Below are 20,117 nucleotides of genomic sequence, written 5' to 3'. Positions count from 1 at the left end.
GCCTCTGGCTCCGCCCATCTGGGAGCCATACATAAAGGCCTGCCTCATGGTCTGTATAGCAGTCAGCTCTCGTCCAAATCTGTAGCATAGTTATTAGCCTAATAAAGCCTTCTTTACAGCTTAAAAAAAAAAAAGTTTTAAAAAATAAAAATAAAAAAAGGGAGAAAAGAGAAGCAATTCAATGTAGCAGCCAGCATACGGAGACAGAATATCGGGTTCTGAGAGAGGGGGACGAAGGGATGAGCAAAGAAAGAAATACTTGCCTTCCATGACCTGAGCACGTCCCTAAACCAATTCCAGCCAATGAAGTACTTTTGAAGGGTAATCACCTATAGTTCAGGGAAATGGCAGTCATTTTGCAAACTCCTACAGGCAGCAGGGTTATCAGGCCAGATAATCTGTTTTGGTGATTGTGGTATTATCAGGTATTGCAGCACCCGAGAGGCTGAAGTTCCATTGGTCAAACCTGGGGGTTTACCATTGGCTGTATAATATGTAGCTCCGCCCAGATAGGCGGGGTATAAGAATCGGTGCCGCCCCAGCAGCCCTCATTCTGTACCTGAGCTGCTGGGGAACAGTTCTAGTCTATTAAAGCCTTCAGTTATGCTTTAACCTCGTCTTTGCAGTAATTGATCGTGCATCACTGATGTTGCTCGAGGGATAAATACTGCCCAGATCACCAGCGATAACTCCCCTGCTCGTCTTCAAAAAGTGTCGTGGGATCTTTTACGTCCACCTGAGAGGGTGGCAGTTTAATATCTCATCTAAACGATGGCATCTCTGGCAATGCAGCATTCCATCAGAGCCACACTGGGAATGTGAAATTTACTTCTAAAGCGCGTGGACAAAAAGAAATGGAAGGTCTTTGTCATGAGAGTAAAGAAAAGCGTTGAGGAAAGTATAAAGAATAAAATGATAGAAAATTGATAGCTCTTCCCGGCTTGGATCACAGTCTGTGCGGAGACTGCACGTTCTCCCCGTGTCTGCGTGGGTTTCCTCCGGGTGCTCCGATTTCCTCCCACAAGTCCCGAAAGACGTGCTTGTTAGGTGAATTGGACATTCTGAATTCTCCCGCTGTGTACCCGAACAGGCGCCGGAGTGTGGCGATGAGGGAATTTTCACAGTAACTTCATTGCAGGGTTAATGTAAGCCTACTTGTGACACTGATAAGTATTATTAGTTAGACTATGAAGGTAGTGTGTGTTGGTGACGGCAGTCGTAGGGGAGTTGTTCTTACTAGCCACGGACTGCAAAGGCTGGGAAAGTTGTACATGCTTCAGCTGTGTGGAACTGGGGCCTCTGATACTCCCATCTCGTGGCAGACGTACATCTGCAGGCTCCACCTCACACCGAATAGCTGTTCACCTTAATGGAAATGTTGTCAAGTGTGCCACCTAGAGGCAGGGCAGAAATGGCGACATGCCAAAAAGAAAATGCGTGACGTACACAATTATGGATTTATTTTTACTTTCTATATTCGATATCCTATTAAAAATGGTATGTCACCCTCAAGGCATCAAAATGTAAAACATTCTTAGAATGCTGCGTGCTGGTCAATGATCGACTGAAACTTACAAGTATTTTCCAGTCCACATAACTCCCCCACAGCTGATCGAAGCTTTTGTTTCCTTAACAACATCCAGACATTGGAGCAGTTCCACTTTAGCAGGGTAAGATATTGTTCACTGTATGCTATAGCAATGCTGACCTTATAAAACCGTACAGCGTCCAATTCATTGTGAACGATGCCACGGGGGGAACTGCTCAGATATCTGGCAAGCATCGGTCAAACTTGAAACATCATTCGAAGTGTCAGAAAAACATTTTGGATGTTAAAATGAGTTCAATACATGACCCATCTATAGTATTTTTCTTCGACATTAGCTTTGAAAATGTGACTTATTTGGACAATCTTGCTGCAGGGAATGCACAAGCAGTAACTTTAAAAGAACAGGTCCGGTTAAACTCAGCTCTTACAACTATTCATCAGAGTTATGTAAATAATGCCACTAGGCATCAGCTAAGTACACAAACTAGACATAGGGCAGCACTGCCTTGGACACATTGATAATAGAATGTAACAAGGTCATGTCAAATGTTCAGATTAATTATTTTTCATTTCATAGGAACAAGTTTTCAATGGACAGTATAGATTGTAAGAAGGGTCTATTTTCAAAACATAGGATCATGAAATGATAGCTCACAGATTGGCATTCGACCCATTGCCCCTGGTGCCAGCTCTGTAAACGAGCTGTCCCATTAGTCCCACACCCCTACTCCTTTCCGCACAGTACTATAATTTTTCCTTATGAAATGAAATGAAAATCGCTTATTGTCACAAGTAGGCTTCAATGAAGTTACTGTGAAAAGCCCCTAGTCGCCACATTCCGGCGCCTGTTCGGCGAGGCTGGTACGGGAATTGAACCGTGCTGCTGGCCTGCCTTGGTCTGCTTTAAAAGCCAGCGATTTAGCCCAGTGTGCTAAACCAGCCCCATTCAACTATTGTAAGAGTCCTTCCTTTTTATCTCCTTTGTTCCTATTTCTCTTTATGTTATTTTATTATTTTGGTCCATGAAGCCATAATCGAAATGTGCCTTTTGAGCAGAAGATGCAAGGTTGAGATAGCCTGCTCATCAGGGCACTCTGTTCCCAGGCTTTGTTTTTGGAGAGGAGAAGCCAGACTCTTTGGCACCAAGGGGGATTTGGCACCGAGTGGATCGTAGGAGCAAAGTTTGAAGGGAATCGTATCGATTGGTTAGCTGGCAGCCGATGGGTTAACTAGGGATGGTGTTCTGCCTGACAGTGATCAGTGATCAGTTCCTGCATGATGCTTTCGGAGAGAACAGAGAAGAAGAGTTCAGACCTTGGAACTGAAAGGAACACTCTTTCTCTCTCTCACTCTCCTGCTTGCTGAAGTGAAAGAACTGCTTTAATGTTCTGAAAGCAGTGAGCGCCCAGCACATCCTTTACTGTGAATCTGGAATGAAGCTTTCTGCAGAGAAGGTAGACAATCAAGAGAAAACATCTCAAGCCTAGAAGGAAGAAATATTAAAACAAAAGCTTAACTTCAGAAAGACACTAACTAGAATTCAAGATCTTTATCCTTCTGTTTTTATTAATTTCTTTCCCCTTTCCACCACCTTTCGAAAGTGTGTGTGTGGGGATATGTATATATAGAGAGAGAGAGAGAGGTAGTTGGGAAAGGTTTATTAGATAGTCAGTTACATTTTCTGTTCATTTAATTATAATACTGTACATCATAAAATGTTACTTGTGTTAAAGTTACAAACCTGGCAGCTGTAGTTTATTGGGCTCAGCCAAGCACCTCGGGTATTTTAAATGACATCTCATTTCTCCTGTGTTGAGACTCCGGGTCAAGTGGGGCTGGAATGCACTGCGCACTAGCCCAGGGTATCATGACAGTATACATCCCTTTTTGAAAGCTACAGTTAAATCTTCAAACTCTCTTCAGACAGCACTTTCCCAACTCGCTATGTAAAAATTATTTTCATCATTGCGTCCACTTCCCCGTCCCCACCCCCAACTCTTTTGCCAATCAACTTAAATCTTTGTCCGCAGGTTATCAACCTTTCCACCCATGGTAACAGTCTCTTCCCATCCACAATGTCAAATAATATCATAATTTTGAACAGCTCTAATAAATTTCCACCTTTTCTGCTGCGGAGAACAAGCCATCTTGAACAAACATACCTGCTGAGCACAGTACATGCTGTGCGGCATTCAGTCTGATGAAACTTTTCTTATCTGTTTGTTCACTGAGCCTGAATCAGATGATACTGGCAAGAAAATCACGGGTAAATATAGAATCCGCTAAAGCAGCCACATTCACCAAACAGGCAGAAAACATAGGTTACGTTTATTTATGATATATGAGATCTCTGCTCCGCCAATGGGTCTCCCACCTTGTCCAGCACCCAGGTCGGGGTTTTTATACAAATGATCTAATCCCCTGTTAAGGGGAAGCCCCACCCCCTCATTACCGGGGGAGTTTGTATTCCGTGCAGGTCGCTGATAGTCCTGATGCAGTGACCTCCACGAGTGTCACAACAGTAAGTAAACCCCAGCCAGCCCTAAAGCAGATCCGAGAATGGTTTGCACTGCCATTGAAATGGATTTGGGGAATGGTGCACCTGTGAAAATATTGATTGATATTGCAATGTCCTGTGCTGTAATCCAACTTTTCGGTCAAATTGATCGACGACAATAGGAGTCAGAATCATAAAGGCAGAGATGAGTGGCAGAAGTTTGTCTGAAGAGAGTTGCAACATTTTGCTACAGCCTTGTACAGATTAAATTTATTCGGGGGGGGGGGGATAAAAGGTGGTTGTGGGGAGGCATCACCTTAACATTAAAACTGGGCCTTTTGGAAGAGAAATCACACCAATCCCGAAGTCACACTCCCAGAAGGGACAGGCCGAGGTGGGTGAGGGAAGGAGCAGGGTCTAAAGCGGAGATGTATGGGGGTTAGCTTGTTTACAATTACTCCCATTGTAAATCGCATCAGGTTCTACAGATTCAACCATCCGGCAGGGATTACCATTTTAAATGGTGAATTCGGAAAGTTCATTAACCAATAAAAAGTAACCGGTCAGAAAGATTTAAAAAACAGTAATTAACGGGGGGGCGGGGGGGAAGCTTTGGCGGGATTCTCCGGTCACCGATGCCGAAATCGCGTTCGGCGATCGACTGGAGAACCCCCGTTGGAGCCGTTATCGGGGGTGATGCCGCTTTTGCGATGCTCCGCCCCCATCAAAGCGGCGTGCACGCAGAGTGCCCGTGTGGGTTTCCTCCGGGTGCTCCGGTTTCGGAGGCTAGGCGGATTGGCCATGATAAAATTGCCCCTTAGTATCCAGGGATGTGCAGGTTTGGTGGGGTTACCGGGATAGGGCGAGGGCGTGGTCCGGGATAGGGTGAGGGAGTGGTCCTAGATAGGGTGCACTTTCAGCGGGTCGGTACAGACTCAATGGGCCGAATGGCCTCCTGCACTGTAGGGATTCTATGATTCTTAAGACAATGGCTTCTCTTAAGCTATATCTCCGATCATGAGTTAGCCTGAGAATTGAACAATAATTGGTTAACATAACTATCTGTCAATTTGTAATTGAGACCGCTTAAATAAAGCCCTATTCATTTATCCAGCCAAGGCCAACAAAGGTCAGGGGCACGATTCTCCGATCCCCCACCGGGTTGGAGAATCGTCGGGAGCTGGCGTGAATCCTGTCCCCGCCGTGTCCCGAATTCTCTGCCACCAGAGATTCGGCGGGGGTGGGAATCGCGCCGGTCGGCGGGCCCACCCCCGCCGATTCTCCGGCCCGCAATGGGCCGAAGTCCCGCCACTGTCAACCCTCGCCCGCCGGCGTGGATTAAACCTCCTTTTGGAATGGCGGGACAAGGCGGCGCGGGCAGGCTCCGGATGCCCCCATGGTGGCCTGGCCCGCGATCGGGGCCCACCGATCCGCGGGCGGGCCTGTGCCGTGGGGGCACTCTTTTTCTTCCGCCTTCGTCATGGTCTTCACTATGGCGGAGGCGGAAGAGACCCCTTCCCCTGCGCATGCGTGGGGATGCCGTGAACGGCCGCTGACGCTCCCGCGCATGCATCGCCCGGCGAAGACCTTTCGGTACCAGCATGCGTGGCGCCAAAGGCCTTTCCCGCTAGCCGGCGGAGCGGAAACCACTCCGGCGCGGGCCTAGCCCCTCAAGGGGAGGGCTTGGCCCCTAAAGGTGCGGAGAATTCCGTACCTTTGGGGCGGCGCGACGCCGGAGTGGTTCCGCCACTCCATTACGCCGGAACCCCCTGCCCCGCCGGGGAGGGGAGAATCCCGCCCCATGTTTTCTTTCCAGCCTGCCTTTTACAATTCTCATGATTTAATACTAATATTCTTGAAATCAAGTGTTAATAATTATAAAACTGTTATAAAGATTTATGTTGCAGATTATATTTATTACAAGCCTACTAATCCATTTATTGATTAATTTCTGATTCTTGAATTGTCCCACCATTAAGGCAATCTTTTTAACTCATCTGGATGGTTTTGTTCTGGCAATGGCTTCTTATCCCAGTGGCAGCACAAAATGGCTTCTGATCATGTGAAGTTTATTGTGCTGAATAACATATTGGTTCAGACTACAAAATGATTGTCAAACAAAAAACTATTTATTTTGAAATTACCAACAAGGGGAGCAGTGAAATATGAGTGTTTTAAAAATTGGGATAGCGTGATTATGATGGAGAGGGAGATGCAGAGTCGGGACAGTGGGATTATGATGGGGAGGGAGATGTAGAGTCGGGACAGTGGGATTATGATGGAGAGGGAGATGCAGAGTCGGGACAGTGGGATTATGGTGGGGAGGGAGATGCAGGCCCGGGACAGTGGGATTATGATGGGGAGGGAGATGCAGAGTCGGGACAGTGGGATTATGATGGGGAGGGAGACGCAGACTCGGGACAGTGGGATTATGATGGGGAGGGAGACGCAGAGTCGGGACAATGGGATTATGGTGGTAAGGGAGATGCAGACTCGGGACAGTGGGATTATGATGGAGAGGGAGATGCAGAGTCGGGACAGTGGGATTATGATGGGGAGGGAGATGCAGAGTCGGGACAGTGGGATTATGATGGGGAGGGAGATGCAGAGTCGGGACAGTGGGATTATGATGGAGAGGGAGATGCAGAGTCGGGACAGTGGGATTATGATGGGGAGGGAGACGCAGAGTCGGGACAGTGGGATTATGATGGAGAGGGAGATGCAGAGTCGGGACAGTGGGATTATGATGGAGAGGGAGATGCAGAGTCGGGACAGTGGGATTATGGTGGGGAGGGAGATGCAGGCCCGGGACAGTGGGATTATGATGGGGAGGGAGGCGCAGAGTCGGGACAGTGGGATTATGATGGGGAGGGAGATGCAGAGTTGGGACAGTGGGATTATGATGGGGAGGGAGACGCAGAGTCGGGACAGTGGGATTATGATGGGGAGGGAGATGCAGAGTCGGGACAGTGGGATTATGATGGGGAGGGAGATGCAGAGTCGGGACAGTGGGATTATGATGGAGAGGGAGATGCAGAGTCGGGACAGTGGGATTATGATGGAGAGGGAGATGCAGAGTCGGGACAGTGGGATTATGATGGGGAGGGAGATGCAGAGTCGGGACAGTGGGATTATGATGGAGAGGGAGATGCAGAGTCGGGACAGTGGGATTATGATGGAGAGGGAGATGCAGAGTCGGGACAGTGGGATTATGATGGAGAGGGAGATGCAGAGTCGGGACAGTGGGATTATGGTGGGGAGGGAGATGCAGGCCCGGGACAGTGGGATTATGATGGAGAGGGAGATGCAGAGTCGGGACAGTGGGATTATGGTGGGGAGGGAGATGCAGGCCCGGGACAGTGGGATTATGGTGGAGAGGGAGATGCAGAGTCGGGACAGTGGGATTATGATGGAGAGGGAGATGCAGAGTCGGGACAGTGGGATTATGGTGGGGAGGGAGATGCAGGCCCGGGACAGTGGGATTATGATGGGGAGGGAGGCGCAGAGTCGGGACAGTGGGATTATGATGGGGAGGGAGATGCAGAGTTGGGACAGTGGGATTATGATGGGGAGGGAGACGCAGAGTCGGGACAGTGGGATTATGATGGAGAGGGAGACGCAGAGTCGGGACAGTGGGATTATGATGGAGAGGGAGATGCAGAGTCGGGACAGTGGGATTATGGTGGGGAGGGAGACGCAGAGTCGGGACAGTGGGATTATGATGGGGAGGGAGATGCAGAGTCGGGACAGTGGGATTATGATGGGGAGGGAGATGCAGAGTCGGGACAGTGGGATTATGATGGAGAGGGAGATGCAGAGTCGGGACAGTGGGATTATGATGGAGAGGGAGATGCAGAGTCGGGACAGTGGGATTATGGTGGGGAGGGAGACGCAGAGTCGGGACAGTGGGATTATGATGGAGAGGGAGATGCAGAGTCGGGACAGTGGGATTATGATGGAGAGGGAGATGCAGAGTCGGGACAGTGGGATTATGGTGGGGAGGGAGATGCAGGCCCGGGACAGTGGGATTATGATGGGGAGGGAGGCGCAGAGTCGGGACAGTGGGATTATGATGGGGAGGGAGATGCAGAGTTGGGACAGTGGGATTATGATGGGGAGGGAGACGCAGAGTCGGGACAGTGGGATTATGGTGGTAAGGGAGATGCAGACTCGGGACAGTGGGATTATGGTGGAGAGGGAGATGCAGAGTCGGGACAGTGGGATTATGGTGGAGAGGGAGATGCAGAGTCGGGACAGTGGGATTATGATGGGGAGGGAGACGCAGACTCGGGACAGTGGGATTATGATGGGGAGGGAGATGCAGAGTCGGGACAGTGGGATTATGATGGAGAGGGAGATGCAGAGTCGGGACAGTGGGATTATGATGGAGAGGGAGATGCAGAGTCGGGACAGTGGGATTATGATGGAGAGGGAGATGCAGAGTCGGGACAGTGGGATTATGATGGGGAGGGAGGCGCAGAGTCGGGACAGTGGGATTATGATGGGGAGGGAGATGCAGACTCGGGACAGTGGGATTATGGTGGAGAGGGAGATGCAGAGTCGGGACAGTGGGATTATGATGGAGAGGGAGATGCAGAGTCGGGACAGTGGGATTATGATGGAGAGGGAGGCGCAGAGTCGGGACAGTGGGATTATGATGGAGAGGGAGATGCAGGCCCGGGACAGTGGGATTATGATGGGGAGGGAGACGCAGAGTCGGGACAGTGGGATTATGATGGGGAGGGAGACGCAGAGTCGGGACAGTGGGATTATGATGGGAAGGGAGACGCAGACTCGGGACAGTGGGATTATGATGGGGAGGGAGATGCAGAGTCGGGACAGTGGGATTATGGTGGAGAGGGAGTTGCAGAGTCGGGACAGTGGGATTATGATGGGAAGGGAGACGCAGAGTTGGGACAGTGGGATTATGGTGGAGAGGGAGTTGCAGAGTCGGGACAGTGGGATTATGATGGGAAGGGAGACGCAGAGTTGGGACAGTGGGATTATGATGGGGAGGGAGACGCAGACTCGGGACAGTGGGATTATGATGGGGAGGGAGATGCAGAGTCGGGACAGTGGGATTATGATGGAGAGGGAGATGCAGAGTCGGGACAGTGGGATTATGATGGAGAGGGAGATGCAGAGTCGGGACAGTGGGATTATGGTGGGGAGGGAGATGCAGGCCCGGGACAGTGGGATTATGATGGGGAGGGAGGCGCAGAGTCGGGACAGTGGGATTATGATGGGGAGGGAGACGCAGAGTCGGGACAGTGGGATTATGGTGGTAAGGGAGATGCAGACTCGGGACAGTGGGATTATGGTGGAGAGGGAGATGCAGAGTCGGGACAGTGGGATTATGGTGGGAAGGGAGACGCAGAGTTGGGACAGTGGGATTATGATGGGGAGGGAGATGCAGAGTTGGGACAGTGGGATTATGATGGGGAGGGAGATGCAGAGTTGGGACAGTGGGATTATGATGGGAAGGGAGACGCAGAGTTGGGACAGTGGGATTATGGTGGAGAGGGAGATGCAGAGTCGGGACAGTGGGATTATGGTGGAGAGGGAGATGCAGACTCGGGACAGTGGGATTATGATGGGGAGGGAGATGCAGACCCGGGACAGTGGGATTATGGTGGAGAGGGAGACGCAGAGTCGGGACAGTGGGATTATGATGGAGAGGGAGACGCAGACTCGGGACAGTGGGATTATGGTGGGAAGGGAGACGCAGAGTTGGGACAGTGGGATTATGATGGGGAGGGAGATGCAGAGTTGGGACAGTGGGATTATGATGGGAAGGGAGACGCAGAGTTGGGACAGTGGGATTATGATGGGGAGGGAGATGCAGAGTCGGGACAGTGGGATTATGGTGGAGAGGGAGATGCAGAGTCGGGACAGTGGGATTATGGTGGAGAGGGAGATGCAGACTCGGGACAGTGGGATTATGATGGGGAGGGAGATGCAGAGTCGGGACAGTGGGATTATGATGGGGAGGGAGATGCAGAGTCGGGACAGTGGGATTATGGTGGCAAGGGAGATGCAGATTCCGAACACACTTACCTTCTCCTCCTCACCATTTCAGTCTTGTCAGGTCATGAAAGATGCTCTTGGACCCATTGATTGCACAGTGCAGTAATGGCAGTAACTTTTCTTCTTTTGTGTCCCCAGTGTGATCTCGTCTACACTTTCTTTCACCCACTTCCAAAAGATGACAAGTCCTTAGCTGGAAACGCAGTGCCAAAGCCAACAGGTGTGTTCCTGACTCCTATCTCAGCAGTGTCTCTGTACAGCTCATTATTTGGCTTTTAGTTTTCCTCTCGAACATGTAGTCAAGCAAAGCCACAGAAGTAGTTAGTGTGACATAGCAAGCTGACTCTCTGAAGCACTACTGTGCAGAGCATGGATAAGGGTTTGTGTCCAACCTGACAGAATGTAAATCCTGAGGGTAGAGAGGTAGTTCCCCACAGAAAGGGAGGGACAGATTGCCTGAGTCACTGCCAGGTCTGGTTCAGGTTGTCATCTTCTCCAGAGATCTGGATGGTACAATTTGAATGTCGGTTCTCCATCCCACACACAGATATATTCATTTCATTTTTTTGGGGGTATCAATCACACCAAACGCTAGAAACCCACAGTCATTATTGATGTGATAGCTCTCATCATTCCTACCTGTGCCCAGGTGCTCATGAACCTTCTCATGAACCAAAGGTTCCAACAATGAACTTTCTTCTGAAACATGGAGTAGTACATTTACCTGGTCAGTATATATTTGAGTGGAAATTGGAACATGCCAGATCTTAGGATCCAGGCAGCTGAAGGTATGGCTCGGCCATCAATGGTGGAATGAGGGAAACTCAAGAGGCCAGAATTAGAGGAGCACAGAGATTTCAGAAGGTTGTGGGACTAGAGGGGATCACATAGATAGGATTATGAGAATGGGTGGATAGGACGAGGAGACAGACCCTTGTTCGCTTTCGATGTTCTGTGCCGGCTTTCACCCCTCCTGAGGGACAAACCCTGTCCTGCTTCTCCGAACTAGCAGTGACTACAAACTCTTCATTCGAGGCACGAGAGGTACAAAACCATTGCTAACCACTCTGTCCTGTGGTGCGTTATTCTCTAATGCACTGCCTCATCAACCCATCCCTTCCTTAAGACTTAATTCACCAACTCACAGTGGAAGCTGTCGAACACAATGGGCGCTATTCTCCCCCACGCCGGGTGGGAGAATCGCCGGGGCGCCGCGCGAATCGCGCCACACTGCCCCAACCCCTGCACGCGATTCTCCCACCCCCTGGAAACCAGCGGCGCGCGATTCGCACCGGGCCGCTCGGAGAACCGGCGATTCTCCAACCGGATGGGCCGAGCGGCCACTACGATACGACAGGTTCCCGCCGGTGCCGTCCATCCCTGGTCACTGCCGGCGGGAACGCTGGGGGGGGGGGGGGGTGGGCAGCCTGTGGGGGAGGGAGGGGGGGGCTCCTTTACCGGCGTGGCCTCCGATGGGGTATGGCCCGCAATCGGGGCCCACCGATCGGCGGGCCGGCCCCTTCCCCCCCCCCCCCCCCCCCCCCTCCGGGCCTACCTCCTTCCGCGCGCGGCCCCAGAACACCGGCCCCATGTTGGTGAGGGGCCGGCGTGCGTAAGACGTTCCCCGCGCATGCGCAGGATTGGGCTTCCCCAACTGCGTATTGCCGGATTGGCGCGGCGTCCGATTGGCACCGCGTAAGGACGCTGGAGCGGCGTGAACCACTCCAGCACCGTGTTGGCCCCCTATGGGGGCCAGAATAGGTCATGTTCGCACCGTCGTGAAACGCGACGGTGTCCACGACGGCGCGAACACTTGGCCTCCGTATCGGAGAATCGCCCCCAAGGGCTTGTTTGTGCCCTACCTTAGTTATTATTCAATACCCTTCTTTCTGTTTTCTTCAAACTCACCAACTTCTGAATAAACCAAACCAGAAATTTTATTCAAGTTTTCTCATAACATGACATTCTGAATGAATAATGCTCATTGATGAGTCAATGGGCTGGATTCTTCCACCCCGCCCCGCAAGATCGCCACGCGGAGACGCGGACAATGGAAAAGTCCTTTGACCTCGGCCGCGCCCGCTCTCCAACCGGAAAATCCTGCCCCAATGTTTGATTGGTGCGAGCTTGCAGGTGTTAGGAATATGTTTTTGTTTCCATTCATAAGCAAAGGTTGCAGTCCAGTGTCTGTGCTAATGAGCCTAAACACTCAGTTAATAATGCTGATAAGGAGGAAGGGCAGGCGGAGACCATATGGCTCCTCAAACTTGCTCTTTCACTTATTGAGCATTAGGTGTTAAGACACACTCATGGCCAATAGCAAAATTACATAGATACTGCTGTTTTCGAGAAATCGCTGGTCACAACCAGCTGAACTCAATTTACTCCTCCCGATCGTAGAATAGAATCATAGAATTTACAGTGCAGAAGGAGGCCATTCGGCCCATCGAGTCTGCACCGGCTCTTGGAAAGGGCACCCTACATAAACCCACGCCTCCACCCTTTCCCCGTAACCCAGTAACCCCAGCTAACCTTTTATTTTGGACACTAAAGGCAATTTATCATGTCCAATCCACCTAACCTGCACATATTTGGACTGTGGGACAACATCGGAGCACCGGAGGAAACCCACGCACACACTGGGAGAACGTGCAGACTTCGCACAGACAGTGACCCAAGCAGGGAATCGAACCTGGGACCCTGGAACTGTGAATCAACTGTGCTAACCACTGTGCTACCATGCTGCCCACACGGTGCCGCTACTGTTGTCGTCTAGGCCGCTGGCTATGATTTTATCCCATTTATGCTGTTTCTAGCTGCATTAGTCCCCATAGGAATGCCAAAGCCCTTTAGCCAATTTCGGCACCAGTCCCTATTATGATGTTCCTAAGTCTCCCAATATATTTGGCTTAGCGCATCAGCTTTAAATAGCTACTTCCACACTGGGAGTTGAACTGTCAATGGAGATTCCTGGTCACTACATGTTTAAGGACAGTGTATTCCATATTCATACTCTCATCTTCCTAATCTTCTTTTCTATCGCTCAAAGACATCCCTCCAACACCACCAATGGGGAAGGTTGGCGGAGAGGTGAAGCTGTCCATCTCGTACAAGAATGACAAACTTTTTATTATGGTGATGCACATTCGAGGCCTGGTGAGTGTCTGTGGTTACAAATTATTTTTCAGATGAAGGAGCACTCCAAGTCACCATTTGATTTGATAAATATAGATGAGTTAAAAACCTTTAAAAAAAATTTTTTTTTAATGCGGATCAGTTGGTCGACGCCGAGTTTGGTGTTCTGAAGTCTGTTTGTATTCTCTGTGCCGATCAGCATTTCTAATCATTCCAGGTTACTGAAGAATTTGACCTGGATTTCATTTCCCCATATGAATCGCCTTTGCGCCCATGTTCTCCAGCCACTTCATGTGAATCAGGACAAGCCAGTTTAATGATTTTCATTCTTTGTGCAGTATAGTGCTCATTGCAAAGCTAAACTCTCAGTTTCAGCCTTGCACATTGTTGTCTGAATATTTGTAGAACAACATAAGGGTGCGATCTAACCAAAACAAAATTCAATGTCCAGTCTGGGTGGGATTAGCAGGCCCCGTGAACAACCACGCTATCCGATGGTACTCTATTGGCTATTTCTGGCCCGAGATCCGGACGCCATTTTTAAATGGTGCCCCGATCTCTCGACGCAATCCCCGCCAACCCCCCCATCCCAAAACTCACCGAAAAGGGGGTGCTTGGGGGGGCGACTACGCCAAAATGAAGGAATCTTTAATTTATGGGATCTTAACCTGTCGAACTACGCCAAGTTTGGGGGAAGCTTAGTTGCTGAATCAAGTCCTGGCGCAATACGACAAGTTGTAAGATTTGTACTATTTCTGGACTATGCCAAGTTGTTCAATTCCTTGTATTATTCGACTGTTAAAGTTGAAGGAATTTATATTATCTCTGCTATTCGGTTATCAGTAGCACTTTGCGAATACTGGAACTCAGCAGAAATTTGCAGTATAAACTTCTCAGGTGCCAAAAAGAATTGTTTTATTTGTAGTCGCTTGATTACAATTTGAAAGTCATTTAAAAGGCAATTCGTAGACAATTCGAAGCTTTCAGAGAATTACAGACATCATCTTTCTTTGCTTAGGCAGACAGCTCGAAAGTAACTTTTAAAAGGTCAAAGTCTGGCAATGAAACATGAAAAGAGAGAGAGAGCTAATCTTCAGCTAAACTCAAACTCAAAGTCAAAAGTACACTCCATCACTGACACAGACTGACAGACTGACAGAACCCCCAAAAGACATCTCTAAAAATGGCGACTATTAAGGACAAAACTGACTAAACTAACAGAAAGACAAACTGACAGAATCAAAGACAGAAATTAAGGACAGACAACACCAAAAGACAACACAGAAAGACACACCGCACAACACTGACAGAATCAAAGACAACACTAAAATGGCAGGCGGAAACTTTTCAGTTATACACTTTCATATATGTCTTAAGTCATCTAATCACACCCCAATATAATCCTAATTGGTTTGGGTTAGACTCAAACACATTTGATTTGATGGCAAGCCGTCCATCTTCAATGTGCAACATTAGCTTTTTAATTGTTTCATGTCTACATGTTATGGAATGTGATATTTTGCTAATCTTTTAGCTGGCTTGGCTAATGTAACAATTGAGACTTCATATCGAGAATATATATATATGATTCAATGCTCTTACAAACTGCATTGGACTCTTGCCACCTAGTTTCCATGGAACTCAGTCCTTGGCCTTGACAATCAGCACAAGCAGTGTCAAATTGTTTTGCAACTGTGCTGTTTTAATGTCACACTGTCTTTGAAAATATGCATTTGCCAGAACAACGGACTTCAGTAAAAGTGAATTATGCTGTATAAATGGGTATTTAAAACTGGGGCTCAACATTTATGCTTAAACAGCTATCTTTTACCTATACTAGTTGTATTCAAAATACCTGGCTTCTACAGCCCCCCACACCCAACCACACATGGGCAAGGCACACCCGGGCCCAACATGGAGAAAATGCTAGCCTGGCATCTTGGCAGTGCCCCTGCCCACCAGCAGCACCAGGATGCCACCCTGCCCAGAGGCTGAACACATTGGTGGCCTCTGATCACCTGGGAGACCCGCCTCCCACCCCCCCAAGTGCCAGTATGCCTAGTCCCCGTTATTGGGGACCAGTACTAATCGGTGCTCGGCTGGGGTCTCCTCGGCAAGGCTGTTTGATGCCAGGCGGCAGCACAGCTAAGTGGGTTTCTGAACTCACTTAACCGTGTGAGACTAGATCCCGCCCAAAATTGAGTTTGTGAGATCTGGTTAGATCTTGCGAGGCATAACGGCCATCGGGAATCCCGGGGGAGGCCCCTCCTGCGATCTACCGTCTGCGTCCTGCTCCAATTCTGGTGGGAAGCGGCCGGTGGAACGCACCCTAAGATTCTCTTTGGCAATCTAATACCAATTCCTCCAGTTGCAGGATCTTTGTGGGTTAGGCTGCTATATTTCTTTAGAGTGGAGCCCAGATTGGTATTTGTCACATTGTGTTAGACATCTCTGCATCTCAGTCAAAAACTAATCTGATCTGACTGCACTGAAGCCAACTGCATCATCTCTCTTCCTTCAGGTTCTGCAAGATGGGACTGATCCAGATCCATATGTGAAAATCTACTTACTGCCAGACCCTCAGAAAACCAGCAAGAGAAAAACTAAAGTAGCTCGAAAGACTTGTAACCCAACGTATAATGAAATGGTAGGTTTGCAACGGACGTTCCACCACTTGTGGTGGAGGTTGAGTTATCATAGAATTTACAGTGCAGAATGATGCCATTCGGCCCATCGAGTCTGCACCGGCTCTTGGAAAGAGCACCCTACCCAAGGTCGACACCTCCACCCTATCCCCATAACCCAATAACCCCACACAACACTAAGGGCAATTTTGGACACTAAGGGGTAATTTATCATGGCCAATCCACCTAACCTGCACATCTTTGGACTGTGGGAGGAAACCGGAGCACCCGGAGGAAACCCACGCACACACGGGGAGGATGTGCAGACTCCGCACAGACAGTGATCCAAGCCGGAATCGAACCTGGGACCCTGGAGCTGTGAAGCAATTGTGCTATCCACAAGGCTACCGTGCTGCCCGTTCCTGCCGAGTTCCTGGGATGAAGCTAGTTCCGGGATGCTAAAGGGCTAGTTTGTGCAAAAACTTTAGAATCGCTTAACTAAAACGTGTTCACAAAGTTGAAATGAGATTGGGAATTGTCTAGGTTTTAAAGAATATTTCCAAGTCCCATGGAGCAATTTATGCATATAAGAATGAGAAACCAATTTTATTTTGTTCGTTCTTCTAAGTATTGCTTTTCACATTTTTGATGCTTCATTGAATTTGTATTAAAACTAAAACAATAAAATGAATCCTCTGTTTTGAAAAAAAACAGAAGTAGAATTGCCAGGATGTGTCTTTAGCAGGTCCCACCACAGTGTTATGTGTCCCTGACCTATATCTTTGGTTTTAACTATCTCTTCATGGAACCTTGTGAGCTAACCATAAAAAAATACTGTGCTCGCTACTGACCAAGTTGTCACCCGTTGTCTCCTCAAAGTATTTTCATCCTCTACTGAAAACCGAGCCTAGATCTGAAAGATCAATGTCACTTGACAACTTGATCCTTATCTCTAGACATCTGACATCTATTCTGGTGATGGGCATTCATGTTGGCTGGTTAACTTGAAGAGGAATGCTGCCCTTGGTAGGACAGGGCATCAGTGAGCCAGATGGATCCGATGCAGATTAACGTCGCACTCAAGCGGTTCTTGCTTCTGTCGCCTTGTTGTTGGGAAAGTATGAAGCAAAGGTCAAGTATTCCCTCAGCGAAAGGGCACCATCTGAGGAAGTTCTTCAAACCCGGTAGTGCAATGGGGAGGTAGGGTGTTTGGCGTGGGACGGCGTAGTGGCCTATCTATGTGACACTGAGGGATGAAGAAAGGGGGAAATATGGAGAACATGTCTTGCACAAAAATTAAATTGTTGTCTTTTGTGAATTACAATATTAAAGTTGAAAACAATTCCCATTTGTTTTCCAGTTGGTGTATGATGGTATTCCCAAAGGCGATGTGCAGCAGCGAGTTATCCACTTGCGTGTGCTGAGTGAGGAAGCATTCCGGGAAAACATAATGCTTGGGGAGGTGTATATTAACCTCAAGGACTTCAACTTAAACCAGAAAATTGTTGGCTGGTATCACCTGGGATCAACGACCCCACAAGGCACTTTGTTCTAAGTATTTAGTGACGTCACTAAAGGCTCTCCGTTGGACCTCAACTGAGGTGCGGGTTTGGAAGGGAGCAGGGAGAGAAAAAAATAACAAGGAATGATCAATTGCGTTTCCTTTGTTTCGTTTATATTCGTGAACTGACTCGATGAGGAGGTTAAGGTATTCAAACATTGTTTTTGAGCCTCTTCATTTTGGAATGTGTTGAAGAGACACCGCCCTCAGACTCGAGGATTACTGGGCATGATGTTGCATGCGTCAAGAGATGCAAACTATTTGCTCCCAAGTTGTGTATTATTACACTATGAAAATGAAGGAAAATATTTGAACTGTTTATATGCTTTTAAACTGTGCTGTGGGCGACCATGTCGTAATGAAGGACTGACTCCAATTTTTTTTTTGCACTAAACACAAACAAGAGGAAGGAGTAACCATCCAGGAATTGATCAAAGTCCAGGATTGTGGCACAGCATAAATGAGAGTGTCCAACGTTCAGACCGCAGTCCACTCACAAAAGTATTCTCACTGCCCCTCAGGTCTCTCTTGTGTGCCCAGCTGGGAAGTGTGTAGTTCATATCTTGGTGGCTTCGGGGTGTAAATGGAACCTTGTAATGTGAGAGAAGCAATATATGGCCAAATGGCTCACCTTGTGCTTTGCAGCATCTAGCAACATGTGAGCACGGGTAGACCGTTCTGCCTCACCAGTCCCATTCCGTCTAACTGACATCCTGCCATGTACCCGTTGGGGGTATGATGTGGAGATGCCGGCGTTGGACTGGGGTGAGCACAGTAAGAAGTCTTACAACACCAGGTTAAAGTCCAACAAACCTGTTGGACTTTAACCTGGTGTTGTAAGGCTTCTTACTGTGCTCCCGTTGGGTGTAGTAATTGGTCTTGGGAAGTATGGGCTAAATGGGCAAATCACACCGACCGTTGTATGCCTGTCCCGCATTCAGTTCTGTTGAAGGCAATGGAACGGACTATCGAGTGAGCTATATGATGGGCAACCCATGCAATGTCACATGAGATGCATTTTTACCCCATTGTTTCTCTCTTTTTCAATTGAATGTAAGAGAAAAGAAAACTTCCATCAGGCAGGATTGTGTCTGGTAGAGAATGAATGCTGTTAACCCAAAAATAGTGGTTATCTTAAAGCCATCAAATTAGTTTTGGGAGCATGTTCAGTTATGCTGCAAGTGGTGCAGCTGAGGGAGTTATTAATATACTTCTTGCATTAAAAGGTTGATGCAGTGTTATCTGATTTCAGCCAGGTGGTCAAAAAGCTGAGGCAGCAAGAATATCCTACCTTCGATCCATGGTCGATGCTGAGTTAGTTGGTTTCAGCTAGGGCAGCAATTGAGGCAATATAATTGGCCTTAGGCTGGGATGAGAAGGGAGCTGGGTTTTTAGCTAAAGTTCTTGCTGATTTCTGGTCAATGACCCTTATTTGAAGGTAAGCGCATGTGTACTCTGGAGAAGGTAGGATCGGTTTTGGCTGCTACATCCATGCCCAAAAAACCTGCCAACACTCAGTGCTACTTCTTGTGCATGACTGCCAACACTCACTGACTAGATTTGTACGGCACGGCGGCACAGTGGTTAGCACTGCTGCCTCACAGCGCCAGAGACCCGGGTTCAATTCCGACCTCGGGTGACTGTGTGGAGTTTGCACGTTCTCCCCTTGTCTGCGTGGGTTCCTCTGGGTGCTCCGGTTTCCCACAGTCTAAAGATGTGCAGTTTAGGTGGATTGGCCGTGCTAAATTGCCCTTAAGTGTCCAAAAGGTTAAGGGGATATGGCGGGGGGGGGGGGGGGGGGGGGTTGGGCTTAGGTAGGGTGCTCTTACACAGGGTCGCTGCAGACTCAATGGGGTGAATGACCTCCTCCTGTACTGTTGGGATTCTATCATTACATGGGTGAAGAATTGGAGGACATGAGCATCCAATACGGTCTTTACCTCTGATCAATAAAGAGTTATTTGAGGAGGTTGCGGCAGGTCACTGTCATGATTAATCAATCAGCGTAGATTTTATCATTACCACAATGGAAGGGGCACTCATTGTGTTGACATTATTGCTTTGGCCACTGGATTTTCACACCAGATTAAACTCTGGGAAACTGGGTGTAGCGTTGAATGCACCATGTGACCAGGACTTACACCGTCTGAGTGTTGAAGTCTGTGTGACTTGGGGGGGACCATGGTTTTAAATAATTATTTGGAAAGTCTTCCTTTCCTAAAGTAGAAGTCCACTGACAGAAATACTGTTCCTCGTGTCTTATACTTTCCTTCTCTACCTCGGTGTTGTACAGGGACCACTATCTCAAAGAGGTACTTCCATCCCATTGGAGGCACACGTGTCATGTGGCAAACCTGAAAATGGCTAAGGAATGGGGAAGGGGCACATTCAGCTGCTCAAGCCTGTTCCATCACTCGGAAAGATCATAGTTCTGTATTTCAATCCCTTGTACCCAAGTTAGTTCCATATTCCTTAATACTTTTACGGACAAAAACCTGGCCGACAAAAACCTGGCCATCTCGGTTTGAAAGTGACAACCAGCCTCAGCAGCATTTTTCTTTGTGGGGGGACGGGGGGACACAGTTCCAGACTTCCGCTACTCTTTGTGTGCACAATATCTAGTGTGTAACAGTGGGGGGAGTAACTGTTGAACCAGATGCTACATTGTGTGCAGGGCGAACTCTGTGACCTGATCTTCGTTTTTAGCACCACTTCTCTATCTTT

The 20,117-nt window shown here is 48.6% G+C and overlaps 1 protein-coding gene across 2 annotated transcripts in view; it reads left to right on the top strand.

Annotated features, from left to right (window-relative positions):
* The window catches only part of pik3c2b (phosphatidylinositol-4-phosphate 3-kinase, catalytic subunit type 2 beta), a 226,824-nt gene extending 206,935 nt beyond the window's left edge, over positions 1-19,889 (top strand). For both annotated transcript variants that reach the window (XM_072480072.1, XM_072480073.1), the window contains exons 30-33: positions 10,212-10,293; positions 13,123-13,229; positions 15,730-15,855; positions 17,193-19,889. In XM_072480072.1, coding sequence (XP_072336173.1) covers positions 10,212-10,293; positions 13,123-13,229; positions 15,730-15,855; positions 17,193-17,387 — 510 coding nt within the window. In that variant the 3' untranslated portion in view covers positions 17,388-19,889. The remainder of the gene's footprint in view (positions 1-10,211; positions 10,294-13,122; positions 13,230-15,729; positions 15,856-17,192) is intronic.
* Positions 19,890-20,117: the final 228 nt, after the last annotated feature.

Source organism: Scyliorhinus torazame, chromosome 17 (assembly GCF_047496885.1).
Source record: "Scyliorhinus torazame isolate Kashiwa2021f chromosome 17, sScyTor2.1, whole genome shotgun sequence".
Classification (NCBI taxonomy): domain Eukaryota; kingdom Metazoa; phylum Chordata; class Chondrichthyes; order Carcharhiniformes; family Scyliorhinidae; genus Scyliorhinus; species Scyliorhinus torazame.
The sequence above is the reverse complement of the archived record's forward strand: the minus strand, read 5'-3'. Positions and strand labels throughout refer to the sequence as shown.